The 16,329-nt window shown below is 46.8% G+C and overlaps 1 protein-coding gene across 1 annotated transcript in view; it reads left to right on the top strand.

Moving 5' to 3' along the window:
* Positions 1-2,534: 2,534 nt before the first annotated feature.
* Positions 2,535-16,329, top strand: part of LOC144674364 (chloride channel protein 1-like) — a gene marked incomplete at its 5' end in the record, with an annotated part of 39,976 nt that continues 26,181 nt past the window's right edge. Inside the window, 5 exons of the mRNA XM_078535754.1 lie at positions 2,535-2,660; positions 5,188-5,272; positions 5,929-6,030; positions 8,953-9,037; positions 13,986-14,165. Of these exons, the coding sequence (XP_078391880.1) occupies positions 2,535-2,660; positions 5,188-5,272; positions 5,929-6,030; positions 8,953-9,037; positions 13,986-14,165 (578 nt within the window). The remainder of the gene's footprint in view (positions 2,661-5,187; positions 5,273-5,928; positions 6,031-8,952; positions 9,038-13,985; positions 14,166-16,329) is intronic.

The following is a 16,329-nucleotide window of genomic DNA, read 5'->3' as shown; positions in this document are numbered from 1 at the left end:
CCTCAGATTGAAGGCGGACAAACTCCTCCATCGTGCCTTGCAATATGAAGAGTGCAGCAGACATCTCTTCCCAATGTTCCCCAGCTTGCCTTTGCAGCTCCAGCAACTGAGGTATGACCGAGCCCAGAGGCTCTTCGAATGACTCGGACTCAGGAATGTTCTGGCCTCCAGGAGTCCTCCGAGTGCCAGAAACCTGGGAAGTCCCTGCCTCTACCTGCTGTGGATCAGATGGTGCAATGTGCTCACCAGACTGTGATCCTGGGGCTATTCTAAAGCCACGTCCCACCGAGGTGAGTGTCCCTTTGCTGGTGGAGGGTGTGGGTGAGCGCTGTGTCGGGACTTCAGGGTGGGTGCCTCCAGATTCCTCTTCAGGGGTTTCTTCGGGGCTTGATTGGAGGCCCTGGGTCATGGACTCTGTTGGCAGTTTCCTAGATGTGCCTGCGGAAGCAAGGGGAGATAATTAGTGCATGTCCTGTGAAACAGGACACATCACTCACAGTCTGATGGATGTTGCACTGCTGGACTCTCACTCGCTAGAGCACTGCCGACCTCACCGTCAGCACAGGAACAGTCCAGATCCTCGCCGGCCAGCTGGATGGCTCTGTTTTCAAAGTCCATGAGGACCTTGATTTAGGGCATTCCACCGCCGGTCTCGCCCTTGTTGTGTGCCAGCTTGTCCTGCATGAATACAGATGGAGAGAGTGTAAGCAGAATGCCTGCCAGGCCAGATGATAAGTATGCCTGGCCTGTGTAGGTGGTGAGTGGTCCCATGGACGGGATGAGGACAATGACGGTGAGTGTGAGAGAGTAAATGGTGATGTCCTGTGAACCGACAGTGAGTGAGAGCCCTGTGGATGTGAGATGGGTTTGTGAGTGTGTGAATTGAGGGTGATGAGAAGAGTGACTTACCCTGGTGGAACGGAGGAGATCATTCATCCTCTTGTGGCACAGGGTGGCTGTCCTTTTTTGCAGGGCTGACCACCGCTGCCACCACCTCCCAAGCTGGGTTAGTGCTGTTGCTGCCCTTCCAGCGGGGGTAGAGGACATCCTTGCGGGCATCCAAAAGGTGCTTGAGGGACGCATCGCTGAACCTGGGGGCTGAAGTCTTCTTCAGTTTCAGGACCATGTCTTCCGTGCAGCAGTGGTGGTCTGGAAGCACTGAGATGTTTGCTTGCGGCTAGACTTTAAATAAACCGCCCGGCGTGATGCAGCAGCAGGGCGATGGTGTGGTGGGTGAATGAGAGCCCGGGAGTGCATAAATAAAGAGGCAGGTTTGGGACGATACGGAGTCAAAACCCCCCATCGCGGCTGGCGGCCAAAACGTCTTTTTAACCGCCCACCACCGCACTTAGTGCAAACCTGGGATGATTCCGCCCAGAAAGCAGTGGGAAATGGTGAACGTTTGTTTCTCTGACTAGAGGGAAGTACACAGTGGTGTTCCCAGGTGTTGGTATAGGACCACCGCTCTTTCCAACATATATTAATGACTGGACTTGGGCATAGGGGAGATCATTTCAAAGTTTAAAGATGGCCCAAAACTCGGAAATGTAGTAAACCAGGAGGAGGACAGGAACAGACTCGTGAAATGGGCAGATGAATTCAGTGCAGGGAATGGTGAAGCGATATATTTTGATAGGAAGATTGATTGAGGAGAGGTGAATATAAACTAAATTGTACAATTTTAAAAGGGGTGCAGGAACACGGAGAGCCGGGGGATTTGTATGTACACAAGCCTTCGAAGCTGGTAGGATGATTTGAGAAGACCATTGTAAAAACATATGGAATCCTTGGTTTTATTAATAGCGGGATAGGGTTTAGAAACAGGGAGGTTTGTTAAACTTTTATAAGTCACTGGTTAGGCCTCAGATGGAGTATTGTGTCCTGGGCCCTGCACTTTAGGAAGGATGTCAAGGCCTTGGGGAGGGTAGGGAGGAGATTTTCCAGAACGGTGCCAGGGATGATGGGCCTCAGTTGACCTGGAGAGACTGGAGAATTGGATTGAGGAGAACAATCTGGGATTGTTCTCCTCAGAGCAGAGAAGGAGATTTAAAACCATGAAGGAGTTTGATAGACTAAATAAGAGGAAAAAAGTTTCCAGTGGCAGAAGGGTGGGTAAATAGAGGGCACAAGGGTTAAGGTGATTGGCGAAAGAGCCAGTGGGGCAAAAAGGATTTTCCTTTTAAATTCAGTGAGTTGTTGTAATCCAGAAGGTGCTACCTGAAAAGGTGGTGGAAACAGATTCATTAGGAAGTTTCAAAAAGGGGAATTGGATAATAATTGAAGAAAAGCAAAAAAAAATTAAAGGACTATGGAGGAAGAGCAGGGAGGAGCGGGACTAATTGGATAGTGCTTCCTAAGACCCAGCATGACACGATGGGCCAAGTGGCCTACATCTGTGCTATACCAGTCTATAATTATTCTATAAGAGGAAAACTTGGTCTTGCCATTGTGGGCACTTCGTTATCTGTTGAATTATTCATAGCCGCTCCAATGCTGGACCCATCTTATTGCTTTTCTCCCCACCCCACCCCCAGGCGTCCTGTTTAGCGTGGAGACAACAGCCACACACTTTGCCGTGCGGAATTATTGGCGAGGGTTCTTTGCCGCGACGTGTGCAGCTCTGATGTTCCGGGTGCTGGCCGTGGTGAATAATGAACACGGTACTGCGCTGAGGTTACTGAATGCTTCTATTACAAAGCGAGAAAGATTGCGCCACGTTCTTGGGCTGTGCGGCTCAGGAAAGTCCCAGGTTCAGACTCGGGCCTAGAGGGTTGTCAACCCTTGGACGCAATCCTTATCACAAGGGCCTCTCATCCCAATGAGGCAAATAATCTTGTCTTCTCCATCTCAGATCGTTAAATAATGAATAAACAAAACAAAATGGGAAAATTTAAACTTGTTTCCTTCTGCGATGGCAGGAGATTAATCTGCAATTCCTGAAGGCTTTTTAAGTTCTCCTCAGACCCACACACTATATGCCTCCTGAAGTCCACCCTACACACTGCTCCCTTTATTCACCATGAACAATGCTAAGGAAGTATCCAGTTGTGTTGGTTGTTTTACACAAATCCACTACTTAACTGCCATTTTCCCCCTGCTGACCCAGTTACAGGAAAGGTCAAAATCTGTCTTTCATTCCCCTCACTCACGGGGATACGTGTGTTGCTGGCAAGGTCACCACTTACTGCTCTTGAGAAAGTGGTGAGCCTCCTTCCTGAGCCGCTGCAGTCCATGTGGTGTAGGTACACCAGGCTGTTCCAGGATTTTGACCCCACGACAGTGAAGGAACAGCAGTGCACTGCAGCAACTCACCAAGGGTCCTTCGACAGCACCTTCTAAGCCCGTGACCTCTAGCACCTAGAAGAACAAGGGCAGCAGACACATGGGGCAGAAATTTTCGCTTGGCAGGTGGGCACGCGCCCGACCCGCTCGAACGTGAAATGACGTGCATTGACATCGGCCAAGTATACCAGTGCCAACGCACAGTTGCACAATAGTTCGGTCGGTGGGCGCACGCCAGAGCCGGCAGCGCCTGCCAACAATTAAAAGGCCTATTAAGGCCATTAAGTGATCAATTAACTTAAATTTTTTGCTGCCCTAACTGTTGGCGAAAAGGCCAAGCAGCCTTTACATTTTTTAGGAAACCTCATCCACGGGCGGGATGAGGCTTCCAAAAGCAAATAAAAATAAAAGTTTTAAAACTTGATTAATAACATGTCCCTGCTCATACGACAGAGTCGCTTGAGGGGACAAGTTTTATTGCACATTTATTTTTAAAAAATTTTTTCATAGCTCTTCATCTCCCTGAGGCAGCTCCATGCCTTAAGGAGATTATGCAGCACTCACTTGCGCGCATGCGTTAAGTTCACACTTGGCCTGATCGCCCTCCTCCTCCCCCCACCCCACCCCACATAGGCAGAGCTCGGCGCTGCCGCTCGCATATCACGTTGGGTGGCTTTAATTGGCCCGCCGGCGTGAAATCGCGGTGCAGTGCCGATTGCGGATGGCAGTCAGCTTCCCGGCAGCCCCAACCCGCCCCCGCCGAGCGGGCACACCAAGGGCAAAATTCTACCCATGGGAACACCACTACCTGCAGGTTCCCCTCCAAGCCACATGCCATCCTGACTTGGAACTATATTGCCATTCCTTCACTGTCGCTGAGTCAAAATCCTGGAACTCCCTCCCCAGCAGCACTGTGGGTTTACCTACACCGCATTGTCATGCCCTGAAGGCATGAAGGAAAATATAGATATCTATAACATCCTGGCTACCTTATAATTTTTTTTAATGGACAAAGGCTTTACACTGACTGAAGCCTGACTAGCTACAACTCACACAAAAGGAATTTCTAGCCTTCAGAAAACAGCAGGGACCTCATTATTTCTATAGCAGCACTAGTGCCCCCTGTGACAGTAGAAATCAAATTCCAAGGAAATACACTCCTGAATTTCACACTCCTCCACCGGGGAATTTTAGGCTGTGGAGGGGTGTGAAATTGAAAGAATGGGATTCCCTCTGGGTTCCGCCTAACCGGCCTCACTGCAATTTTATGCTGGGTGGGCAAAGCCTCAGACAGGATGCCCACCCTTGCCCCAATTGAGGCCTTTAAGTGACCAATTACTGGCCACTTAAGGGCTGTTTCCCACCCAGTCTCAATTTGTAGGCTGGCGGGAGGATTTACCTGGCATGGGGGAAACCCGGAAATGAACGGGCAGGAGGAGGGGGATGGTGGGGGCTCGGGAGGACCTCTATCAGAAACTCCCTTCTGATTGCAGGCACCCCAACCCCCCTTCTTAAGGTCCAGTGGCTGCTGGATCTCCCTCCACCCCCCCCTCCCCACCTCCCGGCCTCTCCCCTGATATCCCAATTGCCCCCTTTGCGTACCCCCAGGCCTCCCCTACCCTCCCCGCCCTCGGAGCCCTCAAACCTAACTTGTCCTCCAGCCTCGGGACCGAGGCTGAGGCAGCTTCGTGCGCTTCCTCTTCAGTCCACAGATTGGCCGACAGCTCTCTAAGGTGGGACTTCCTCCCAGGTGAGGGGGGGGGAGCGGTCCCGCCTGCAGCCAACTGACGCTCATTGGAGCGTGAAATGCCTGTGGGGCACTCAGAGTCGGCAGGGACTCTTGAAAAATTCAGACCTTTGAATACAGTGGACCATTTGGCTGACTCTTCATTATTGCTCCCTCAGAAACGGTGGCTGTGCTCTTCACTACCAACTGGAGGGTGGAGTTCCCCTTTGACCTGCCAGAGTTCCTTTCCTTTGCCATTCTTGGGTAAGTCAAAAAAATGTTCATTCTTTCTAAGGAAAGGAAGGACTTGCACTTATATAGCAATTTTCACAACGCAGGACATCCCAAAGCGCTTCGGAGCCAATGAATGTGTAATGTGAGGAAGCATGGCAGCCAATTTGTGCACAGCAAGATTCCACTAACAGCAATAACCAAATTTTCTGCTTTCTTACTGTTAGTTGAGGGATCAGGCATCAGGGAGAACTCCCTGGTCTTCATCGAGTAGCACTACGGGATTCTTTACACCCACCTGAGAGGGCAGATGGGGCCCTTGAGCCTCATCTGAAAGACAGCGCCTCTGACAGCGCATCATTCCCTCAGCGCTGGCAATGGGAGCACGAGTGTAGATTACACATCAAAATCGCTGGAGTGGGGCTTGAACCCAGAAACCTCCAAGGTGGAGTGGAAGTTGGGGGACGACAAGATTGGGCTCAACTGTGATGCCCCCCACAGTTAAACAGCCAGCTGACACGAATGGCTGAGGTCACATGAGTAAACCCTGGGGATGCATTGCCCCTGCAAAGAGGGTTGACATCTTTCTATTATGGAGGAGGAATTTGGCACGAAAATTGGTATAAATAAAACGAAGCTAAAATTTCCATGCCCCCGTGAATAATCTGTTTTTCTCAACCTTTCCCCAGGGTCATCTGCGGATGTCTGTGCTGCGTTTACCTGTTTTGCCACCGGAATCTCACAATATTTATGACCAACCACAAAAAGATTTCCAAATTCATGGCAGATAAGTATGTATTCCAGGGAAAAGACAAGGTCATTTACACAGTGCCAAAGCCAGATGGCATCATTCCTTGTGGGCAATTCTGCCAACCCTTTCCCTCCCTTGTGCTGAAACCAAGAAGACATACAAACATAGGAATTCGGAGCATGAGTAGGCCACTCGGCCCTCAGATCTTGCTCCGCCATTCGATAAGATCATGGCTGACCTGACTATAACCTCAACTCCACGTTCCCGCCTACCCCTGATAACCTTTCACCCCCTTGCTTATCAAGAATCCATCTACCTCTGCCTTAAAAATACACAAAGACTCTGCTTCCACCGCCTTTCAAGAAAGAGAGTTCCAAAGACTCACGACCCTCTGAGAGAAAAAAATTCTCCTCATCTCTGTCCTAAATGGGCGACCCCCTTATTTTTAAACAGTGGCCCCTGGTACTAGATTCTCCCACAAGAGGAACCATCCTCTCCAAATCCACTCTGTCAAGATCCCTAAGGATTTTATATGTTTCAACAAGTTGCCTCTTGCTCTTCTAAACTCCAGCGGAACAAGCCTAGTCTGTCCAACCTTTTCTCATAAGTCAACCCACCCATTCCAGGTATTCATCTGGTAAACCTTCTCTGAACTGTTTCCAATATATTTACATCCTTCCCTAAATAAGGTGACCAATACTGTACACAGTACTCCAGGTGTGGTCTCACTAGTGCTCTGTATAACTGAAGCATAACCTCCTTACTTGTATATTCAATTCCCCTCATAGTAAATGACAACACTCTATAAACTTTCCTAATTACCTGCTGTACCCGCATACTAGCCTTTTGCAATTCATGCACTAGGACACCCAGATCCATCTGCATCTCAGAGCTCTGCAATCTCTCACCCTTTAGATAATATTTAGACAGAGCTTGCATTTGATAACAGAGTGCCTTTCACAACCTTGGGACATCTCAAAGTGCTTCACAGCCAATGGAATATTCTGGAAGTGCCAACTATCTTAGCATTAACAGCATAGAAACAGGCCATTTGGTCCAAATCGTCTATGCTGAAGCCTTCTCCCATCTTACTTTCTCTCACCATGTCAGTATGAGCTCCTATGCCTTTCTTGTGTTCTTCTATTCTCCCTCATGCATTTATCTAGTTTTCCCTTAGATGCATCTAGACTATTCGCCTCAGTCACTCCCTGCAGTTGCCAATTCCACTTTCTCACCACTCTCTGAACAGCTCAGTCATGCTGAAGTATTGGGAAACACCTGGATTATGTGCCCAAATACCTGGAGTGGGGTTTGCAGTCACAACCTCCTAAATCAAGAGATAAGAGTGGGAATTACTGAGACACAGGCAACATTGTCATTACGCTTTCTCTGTTCAAAATCATGTTTTCTCTTCACCTTCTCTCCTTCTACAATCAGCAGTCTTTTGAAATCAAACTCAACTTCATCCAGTGCATTTATTGTTGCCTTGTCTTGTCTCTCTGCCCTTTGGGGAGTTAAGTTTGAATCCAGCCCAGACAACTTGGCTATTAGTTAACTACGTGGCTCCTACGTAAGATGGGTTTGTGACAGTCTTGATTCAGGTCATTGTGGCATAAAATGATCAGTAATTCAGCATAATAAAAATAGTAAATGCTGGAAAAACTCAGCAGGTCTGGCAGCATCTGTGGAGAGAGAAACAGAGTTAACGTTGCGAGTCTGTATGACTCTCCAGAGCTAAAGAGAAGTAGAAATGTGATGGATTTTATACTGTTTAAGAGGGGATGGAGCAGGTGGACCAAATAGAAAGTCAGGGATAGGTGGGAGCTAAGGAGAGATTGACAAAGATGTCATGGACACAGGACAAAGGGAGTGTTAATGGTAGTGTTAAAGACTAAAGAAGGTGCTGATAGTGGCATAAAGGTAAGATAGCAAAATGTGTTAATAGGAGAAGAAGGCTCTGTGCTCAGCGCTCTGTGAATGCACAACATAGAAACAAGTGACAGATGGCCTTCTGGGGGTGGGGGTTGGGGGCCTGTGGGGGTGATGGGGTGGAGGATAAAATATTTTTAAAATAAATAAAAATAAAGAAATGAAAAATTAAAATTAAAATTATAATTAAAAAATCATTTAGCGTAGCTTGGCATTAAGCAGAAATCTCACCCTGAGGACACCGGTAGGCTTGATTAAACAGTAGAGAAGCAGATGAATTCTTCCAAGTTTATTTCCCTCAAGGGTCCATCCAATTTCCTTTTGGAATCATTCATTGTCTCCATTTCCACCACCCTCATAAGCAGCAAGTTCCAGGTCATCACCACTTGCTGCATAAAAAGGTTCTTCCTCATATCCCTCCCTACTTCTCTCGTCCAAAACCTTAAATTTGTGTCCTCCAGTCCTTGTACCATCAGCTAATGGGAACAGCTTTTCTTTGTCTACTTTACCCAAACCTGTTAAATCCTTGTACACCTCGATCAAATCACCCCTCAACCTCCTTTGCTCCAAAGAGAACAGCCCCGGCTTCTCCAACCCAACCTCATAGCTAAAATCCCTCATCCCTGGAACCATTCTGGTAAATCTCACCCGCACCCTCTCAAGAACCCTCACACCCTCCCTAAAGTGTGGCCCACTCAGAGGATTGCGAATTTTTGGAATTCCGTACTCCTGAGAGCTGTGGACCCTCGGTTGATGAGTTTATTCAAGACATAGATCAATAGATTTTTGGACATGAAGGTGAATCTCAGGATATGGGAATGAGACAAGAACGTGAAGTTGAGGTAGATGATCTTACTGAATGGTGGAGCAGGTTCGAAGGGTTGAATGGTTGACTCCTACTCCTATGTTTTATGTTCTTGTGGAGGTGTCATCTTTTGGATGAGACTTTGCAGCTACACCCTCATCCGTTTGCCCAGGTGAATGTGAAATGCTTAATGTCTTATGTGAAAAAACAGTATTTTTATTTCTGCAGTAAGATTCTGTTTGCCGGATTCGTGGCTCTTGTACTGGCGAGTGTAACCTTTCCTCATGGAGTGGGCCAGTACATCGGTTCAAGGGTGAGTAGTGAATATAAGAATGTAGTATCAGAACCTAGTGTCAGATAGAAGCATTAACCAAGTTTGAATCCAGATGCCATAACGTCATGCAAGTTTATCCCCTAGTCCGCCCCAGAACCAATTTTCCATCAACCCTCCCTCCTCTCGGTACAGGCACCAATGCTAGTCACGCACAGGATTTGGGGGTGGTGTAGGGAGGTGATGGTGTAGTGATAATATCACTGGACTAGTAATCCAGTGGTTAATGCTCCAGGGGTATGGGTTCAGATCCCACCACAGCAGCTGGTGGAATTAAAATTCAATTAATCAAATCTGGAATTGAAAGCTAGTCTCGGTAATGGTGGCCACGGATCTATCATTAGTTTTTATTTTAAAAACCCATCTGGTTCACTAATGCCCTTTAGGGAAGGAAATTTGTCTTCCTCACCTGGTCTGGCCTACATGTGACTCCAGACCCACAGCAATGTGGTTGACTCTTAACTGCCCCTCTGACATGGCCGAGCAAGCCACTCAGTTCAAGGGCAATAGGGATGGGTGACAAATGCTGGCCTTGCCAGCATTCCCATCACAGAATACAAAAAAAGGGACTGTCAGACTTCTCTGTTTGCTCTGCTGTCTTCAAGAATTAAATATTAATCTCCTTGAACAACCCGGGAGATGAGTCACAGAAGCATTTAGAAGAAAATGTGTGCAGTTTTCGTATTCTTTGAATGGTTTTGTTTATTAGCGCCATGAGTATTGAACCAGATGGTGGTGTTCTCATATGTCTGCTGCCCTTGCCCTTCCAGATGGTCGTGGTTGTGGGTTTGGAAGGTGCTGTCTAAGGAACTGTACTAATGACATCCTTAATTAACAGAGCTACCCCACCACTTTTCCTAGCTTGCTTTGTTTTCGAAAGATCAGGTTCCAGTTTTGGTCACCCTGCAGTAAAATTTGCCGATGATACCAAGGAGAAGTGGCAAACTGTGAGGATGATGCAAATTGCCTGAAACATGACATAGATAGGCAGGCAATGGCATATGGAATGTAATACAGAGAAATGTGAGGTGATGGATTTATAGATTTTGGCAGAAGGGATAGTGAGAGGCAATGTAGCCTTAATGGCACAGCTCTAGGAAGTGTTGTGCAGAAACAAAGGAACCTTGGGGTGCATGTGCATCAATCTTTGAAGGTGGCAGGACATATGAGAACTTGGACTTCATAAGTAGAGGCATTGACTACAACAGCAGGGACGAACCTTTATAAAGCTCTGGTTAGGCTCCAACTGGAGTATTGCATCCAGTTCTGGTTGCAACACCTTAGGAAGGATATGAGGGTCCTGGAGAAGATACAGAAGAAATTCTCCCAGACTGGTTCCAGAGAGGGGGGATTTTGGTTACAAAGTTATATTGGAAAAGCTGGGGTTGTTCTCATTAGAGCAAAGGAGATTGGGGGAAATTTGATAGAAGTGTGCAAGATTATGACGGGCTTTGATAAGGTAGACAAGGAAAACCTGTTTCCATTAGCAGATAGTACAAGGACAAGTGGATACAGATTTGGGCACGAGATTTTTTAAAAATTCATTCACGGGATGTGAGCTTCGCTGGCTGGGCCAGCATTTATTGCCCATCCCTAATTGCCCTTGAGAAGATGGTGACAAGCTGCCTTCTTGATCCGCTGCAGTCCATGTGGTGTAGGTACACCCTCAGTGCTGTTAGGAAGGGAGTTCCAAGATTTTGATCCAGAGACAGTGAAGGAACAGCAATATATTTCCAAGTCAGGACGGTGAGTAGCTTGGAGGGGAACTTCCAGGTGATGGTGTTCCCATGTGTCTGCTGCCCTTGTCCTTCCAGATGGTAGTGGTCGTGGGTTTGGAAGGTGCTGTCAAAAGAGCCTTGGTGAATTCCTGCAGTGCATCTTGTAGATGCTACACACTGCTGCTACTGTGCATCGGTGGTGGAGGGAGTGAATGTTTGTGGATGTGGTGTCAATCAAGCGGGCTGCTTTGTCCTGGATGGAGTCGAGCTTCTTGAGTGTTGTGGGAGCTGCACTCATCCAGGCAAGTGGGGAGTATTCCATCACACTCCTGACTTGTGCCTTGTAGATGCCGAGGGAATGCGAGGAAGAACTGTTTTATGCGGCCAGTGGTAATGACCTGAAGTCACTGCCCACGAGGGTGGTGGAAGTGGAAACAGTCAATGATTTCAGAAGGAAATTGTATAGGTACTTAAAGGAAATAAACCCGCAGGACTATGGGATTCCAGCGGGGCAATGAGACTGACTGGATTGCTCTGCAGAGAGCCAGCATGGACTCGATGGGCCAAGTGGCCTTCTTCTGTGCCACAAGTAACTCTATGACTCTAAATAAAAGATGAGGAAGGGGAAAAGGCAGTTTGATTGAGGCAGGGCAGTCAGAAGCCTGGGGTCCTGTGGTACAACATCCTTGGGCTGTCAATCCCTGGTAATACAGTTCCGAAAAGGAGTCCAGACTAATTTCTAGGCTAGACTCTTCATCGCTTACAACAAGATGGACTGTGAGGAGTATGGTGGCGATGCTACTTTTTAAAAAATGTTTTCAATGTTTTCCCATTTTTCAAGTAACATTAGCAAACAGAGGAACATAACCTCCAAGAACAGAGCCACCTAGTGTTCTGGCTGAGCAATTTCCTGTAACTATGTGTTGTCAGTCACCAACCGAGGGATTGAGTGAGCTTACTGGGTCCTTGTTGTAAATTAAGGTTCCGATATTCACTCCTGAAACAGGTGAGCAGGGTCAGGAAATTTTCCGGCTCGCTCCACCCATCTTGGGGAACAGTGCCCCGAATAACTGGACCTTCATTCCCGGGGATCTGGTGCGTGCTGGAGTCCAGCGTTTTGACCCCGGAAACAATTCAGAGGCAGCCAAGGCGGGCTGACCAAAGTGCCTGCCTTGGTGCTCTGGGACTTCGTCCCTGTTGTGTTGTTAAACATTAGGCCCTTTATCCCTCATCCCTCACATCCCCTTACTCCCCCGCTCACTGCCCATGCCCCATCCATGCCAACTCATGCGCACACCCACCCCCAATGGCCCCTCATACCCTCCATGTGAACCCATGCCCTCCAACCACTCTCAATGGCCCCCATACCCTCCATACCAACCTATACCCCCACTCATCCCCATGACCCTTAGCCAACTTTGTGCCAACTCATGCCAACACATGACTCCCACTCATTCCCATGGCTCCTTATCACTGCATGCCAACTTAGTGCTAATTCATGCGCCCACTCACAGCCCTTTGCTCTTATACCCTCCATGCCAATTTGCCCAGTATCTACCATGGGCAGACCTCAGGATGCTGAGATGAAATAAAATAAAGTTCAAAGTATCTATTATAGACTTTACTATATAAAAAGCAACACTCTCATTGATAAAAGCCCATTCAATACATTTAAATCCCCTTAAATACTTAATCCCTTATAAGAACAAACATTTGTATCAATGGCCCCACATCAAAGACAGTTAATCCCTTAATAACCTCTTGGCACTGTCAATCAAACCGTGAATCTACAGCCGCCACCCCCCCCTCCCCCTCCCCCCAACCCTCCACTGTGATCATGATTGGTTTTGGAAGTAGTCAAGCAGTAATAATATTATAATGATGGTCCTTAGGGTTATGTCAACAAACGGCTGTTGAACCTGCAAGCATTGATTTTTTCCAACTCAGAGACCTGGAGAAAACAGCAGGCTGTGTTTTTTTTCCAAAATTTAAAGGACAGGAAATTTAAGTAACTTTACTTCTTGTCAGATCCACAGACCTTACCTGCCTGTTATGAGCATTAAAATGCCTACTCTTAAAAATTGTAAGTCACACTGTGCAGGAAATGGACCTCGCTCCAGTGAAAATATGGTCTATTTGAACTCCGCACTGAGTTCAAATGACCTTGCTGGATGTTGCTGGATTCAGGCCACCCCGATGTGTGAATCACATCCCTCTCCCTTTCCCCAAAGCCGAAAGTAGGATCTGTTGGAAACGGGGGAAGGACGTCTGGATCCAGATTCCCTGCGCTATTTTGGATAAGGCGCAGAGTCTCTATGACTCTGCAAAAATCTGAGCCAAAGAGTCTATTTAAAAAACAAAAAAACTGAAAAGATTTTCCTCAATCATTTAATGGAAAAAGAGGCAAAATAGCAGTAATACCTTGAGGTAGAATTTTCACAGGGGTTCTCCCTCCCTCTGAAGCACTAACTCATCTTCCAAGCGATTTCTCACAGTTAATCTGGAGTGCAGGAAACTCATGTGGGCACACCTGCAATTGAGCTCAGCAAGATATTACAGTGTTTCTTCCTTTGTTAAATTAATTTTTAAAATTATATATACTTTTGACACTTGCAGTGGGATCATCTCAATCCAAACTTTAATACAGACTCATAGATCTCCTATAACAATGTATGCGGGAAGTTAAAAATTGAAATTTCCCTTTAACTGCTCCTATGGGCTGTCGTTAATTTGCTAGAATTGCCTTCTCGCAAAGTTTCGGTGGAGGGAGAGACAGTCCGAGGAAACGCCCCAGTCTCCAGATGGAGAGGAGTTATAGGGCAATGGACCAGGACGTGCATACATAATTCAGTCCCCATTCTATCATCAGACATTCTGTCTTCTCTGTATTCCCTTTATAAATGTTTATGTCCTTATTTACAATGGGAACTGCCTTGATGAACTTGTGATGCTTTACTTAAACCCTTGGGCCAGTAGTGGTGCTGCAGCTCCCCCACTTGGATTGGGTGGGGAGGTGTAATTGCAGTGTGACAAGTTTACATAGGCACTTTCCATTGTAAGGGCGGATGTAGGAATTTACAACAGGGAAAAGTTGATTGGAAGTATGTTTGTTGTAGGATCTCTACTATATTATAGAGACAGGTAGATTCTGTTGAAATGTGGGTATGGCTGAAGTAATCTCTCTGTTTTAAGCACAAATCCTTTGGTCACAGCTTTCCATGAAGGAACACCTGGAAACGTTCTTTGATAACCGTACCTGGGGGTCCGACGAGCAGATGCTGGAGAACAAGACCAGGCAGCCTCCTGCCCCAACCTACAATGCTAACTGGCTTCAGTGGACCCATATGAGACTTTCGTCTTTGGAAATGTTGACTTTCTTTATAATACTGAAGGTAATCACTTCTAGTTTAAGAAAAATGCAGGTCGGAAAGAAGGACCATTGAAGCTGAGTGAGGAGCTAAGGAACCTTTCTGTATTGAGAACGTTAGAAATAGGAGCAGGACTGTGCTAATCTGCTACCTCAACTCCCGCTCCCCATACCCCTTGATTCCCCTACAGACCAAAAATCCACCTACCCAAGACTTAAATGTGTTCAGCGATGGAGCATCCACAACCCTCTGGGGTAGAAAATTCTAACGGTTCACAACCCTTTGAGTGAAGAAAATTCTCTGCACCTTAGTCCTAAATGATTGGCCCCTTATCCTTAGACTTTGTCCCCATGTTCTAGATTCCCCAGCCAGGGGGAAACAACCTCTTAGTGTCCACCCTATCAAGCCCCTTCAGAATCTTGTATGTTTCAATGAGATCGCCTCTCATCCTTCTAAACTCAAGAGAATATAGACCCAATTTACTCAGCCTCTCATCATAGGACTACCCTCTCACCCCAGGAACCAATCTAGTGAACCTTCACTTCACTGCCTCCAAGGCAATCATATCCTTTCTTAAATATGGAGACCAAAACTGTGCGCAATGCTCCAAGGATGTGTGTAATTCTGGCAAGGCTGTTATTCTTTGCCCAACCCTGGTTGCCCCGAGATGGAGATAGTTAGCATCCTTGTTGAATCGCTAGCTGCCCTTGTGGTGAAGGTGCTCCCACAGTGATCGGGCAGGGAATTGGCGTTAAGCCTAGGGGGAGCTTGGCACAAATATTTTTTTCTCAGAAGCCTTCAAAGTATAAATAGGTCCTATGTTGGTTTAAGCATTCTAGGACAAGCACAGCCATGGCTTTGACCCTAATTCTGGATGAAACACTCTGTCTTCTGCATCTAGGTTATAGTCATAGAATGTCACAGCAGAGAAGGAGGCTATTCAGCCCATCATGCCTGTGCCAGCTTTTTGATAGATCAATCTAATTAGTCCCACTGCCCCTGCTCTTCCCCCATTAGCCCTGCAGGGTGTTTTTTTCCTTCAAGTATTTTTCCAATTCTCTTTTGAAAGTTCCTATTGAATCTGCTTCCACCGCCCTTTCAGGCAGCAGATTCCAGGTCACAACAACTCACTGTGTTAAAAAAAAGTTCTCCTCATCCTCCCCACCATACCGCACCCCCCACCCACCCTTTTGGCAATTATTTTGAACCTGTGTCCTCTATTTAGTGACCTTCCTGCCACTAGAAACAGTTTCTCCATGTTTACTCTGTCACAGCCCACGTTATTCTAAACAGTTCTATTGAATCTCTCCTTAACCTTCCCTGCTCTAAGGAGAACAATCCCAGCTTCTCCAATCTCTCCACATTAACTGAAGTCTCTCAGCCCTGGTACCAATCTCGCAAATCTCCCCTTCACCCTCTCCAAGGCCTTAAGCTCCTTTCTAAACAGTATTGAACGCAGTACTCCAGCTGAGGCCCAACTAGTGACTTGTGAGGGTTTAGAATAGACCTCAGCAAGTCTGGCAGCTTCTGTGCAGAAATAACCAGAGTTAACATTTCGCGTTGGATATGACTCTTCTTCAGAAGCTTTTTCTTCAGGGATTCTGAAAAAAGGTGTCATATTTGACTCAAAATGTTAACACTGTTTTTCTCTCTCTCCACAGATGCTGCCAGAACTGCTGAGTACATCCAGAAATTCCTGTTTTTATTTCAGATTTCCGGCATTCGCCACATTTTGTTTTTAGTTTAGAATAGGTTTCTCTTTTGAAGCTGCCTGCACCCTTGCTCATCGTCTGAGTTGGGATGGTCATTTTTGCAAACCCTGCTGAAACATAGGAGTTGAAGTCACCAAACAGCAATTAAACTCTGACAGACCCCTTCGGCAGCAGAAGAATATTTTGTGCATTACATGCTACCTTAGAAAGCTCTCGTTAGGCCACAACTAGAGTACTGTGTCCAGTTCTGGTCACCGCACTTTAGGAGGAGTGTGAGTCCTTGAGAGGGTGCAGAGGAGATTTACCAGAATGGCTCCAGGGATGAGGGATTTTAGCTACAAGGTTAGGTGGGAGACACTGGGGTTGTTCTCCTTGGAGCAAAGGAGATTGAAGGGAGGTCTGATCAAGGTGTACAAGATTATGACCTGTTTAGATAAGGTAAACAAGGAAAAATTGTTCCCATTAGTTGATGGGAC

The sequence above is a fragment of the Cetorhinus maximus genome, unplaced genomic scaffold, assembly GCF_964194155.1.
Source record: "Cetorhinus maximus unplaced genomic scaffold, sCetMax3.hap1.1 HAP1_SCAFFOLD_636, whole genome shotgun sequence".
NCBI classification, from domain to species: domain Eukaryota; kingdom Metazoa; phylum Chordata; class Chondrichthyes; order Lamniformes; family Cetorhinidae; genus Cetorhinus; species Cetorhinus maximus.
This window is presented reverse-complemented; position numbering and strand designations above follow the sequence as displayed.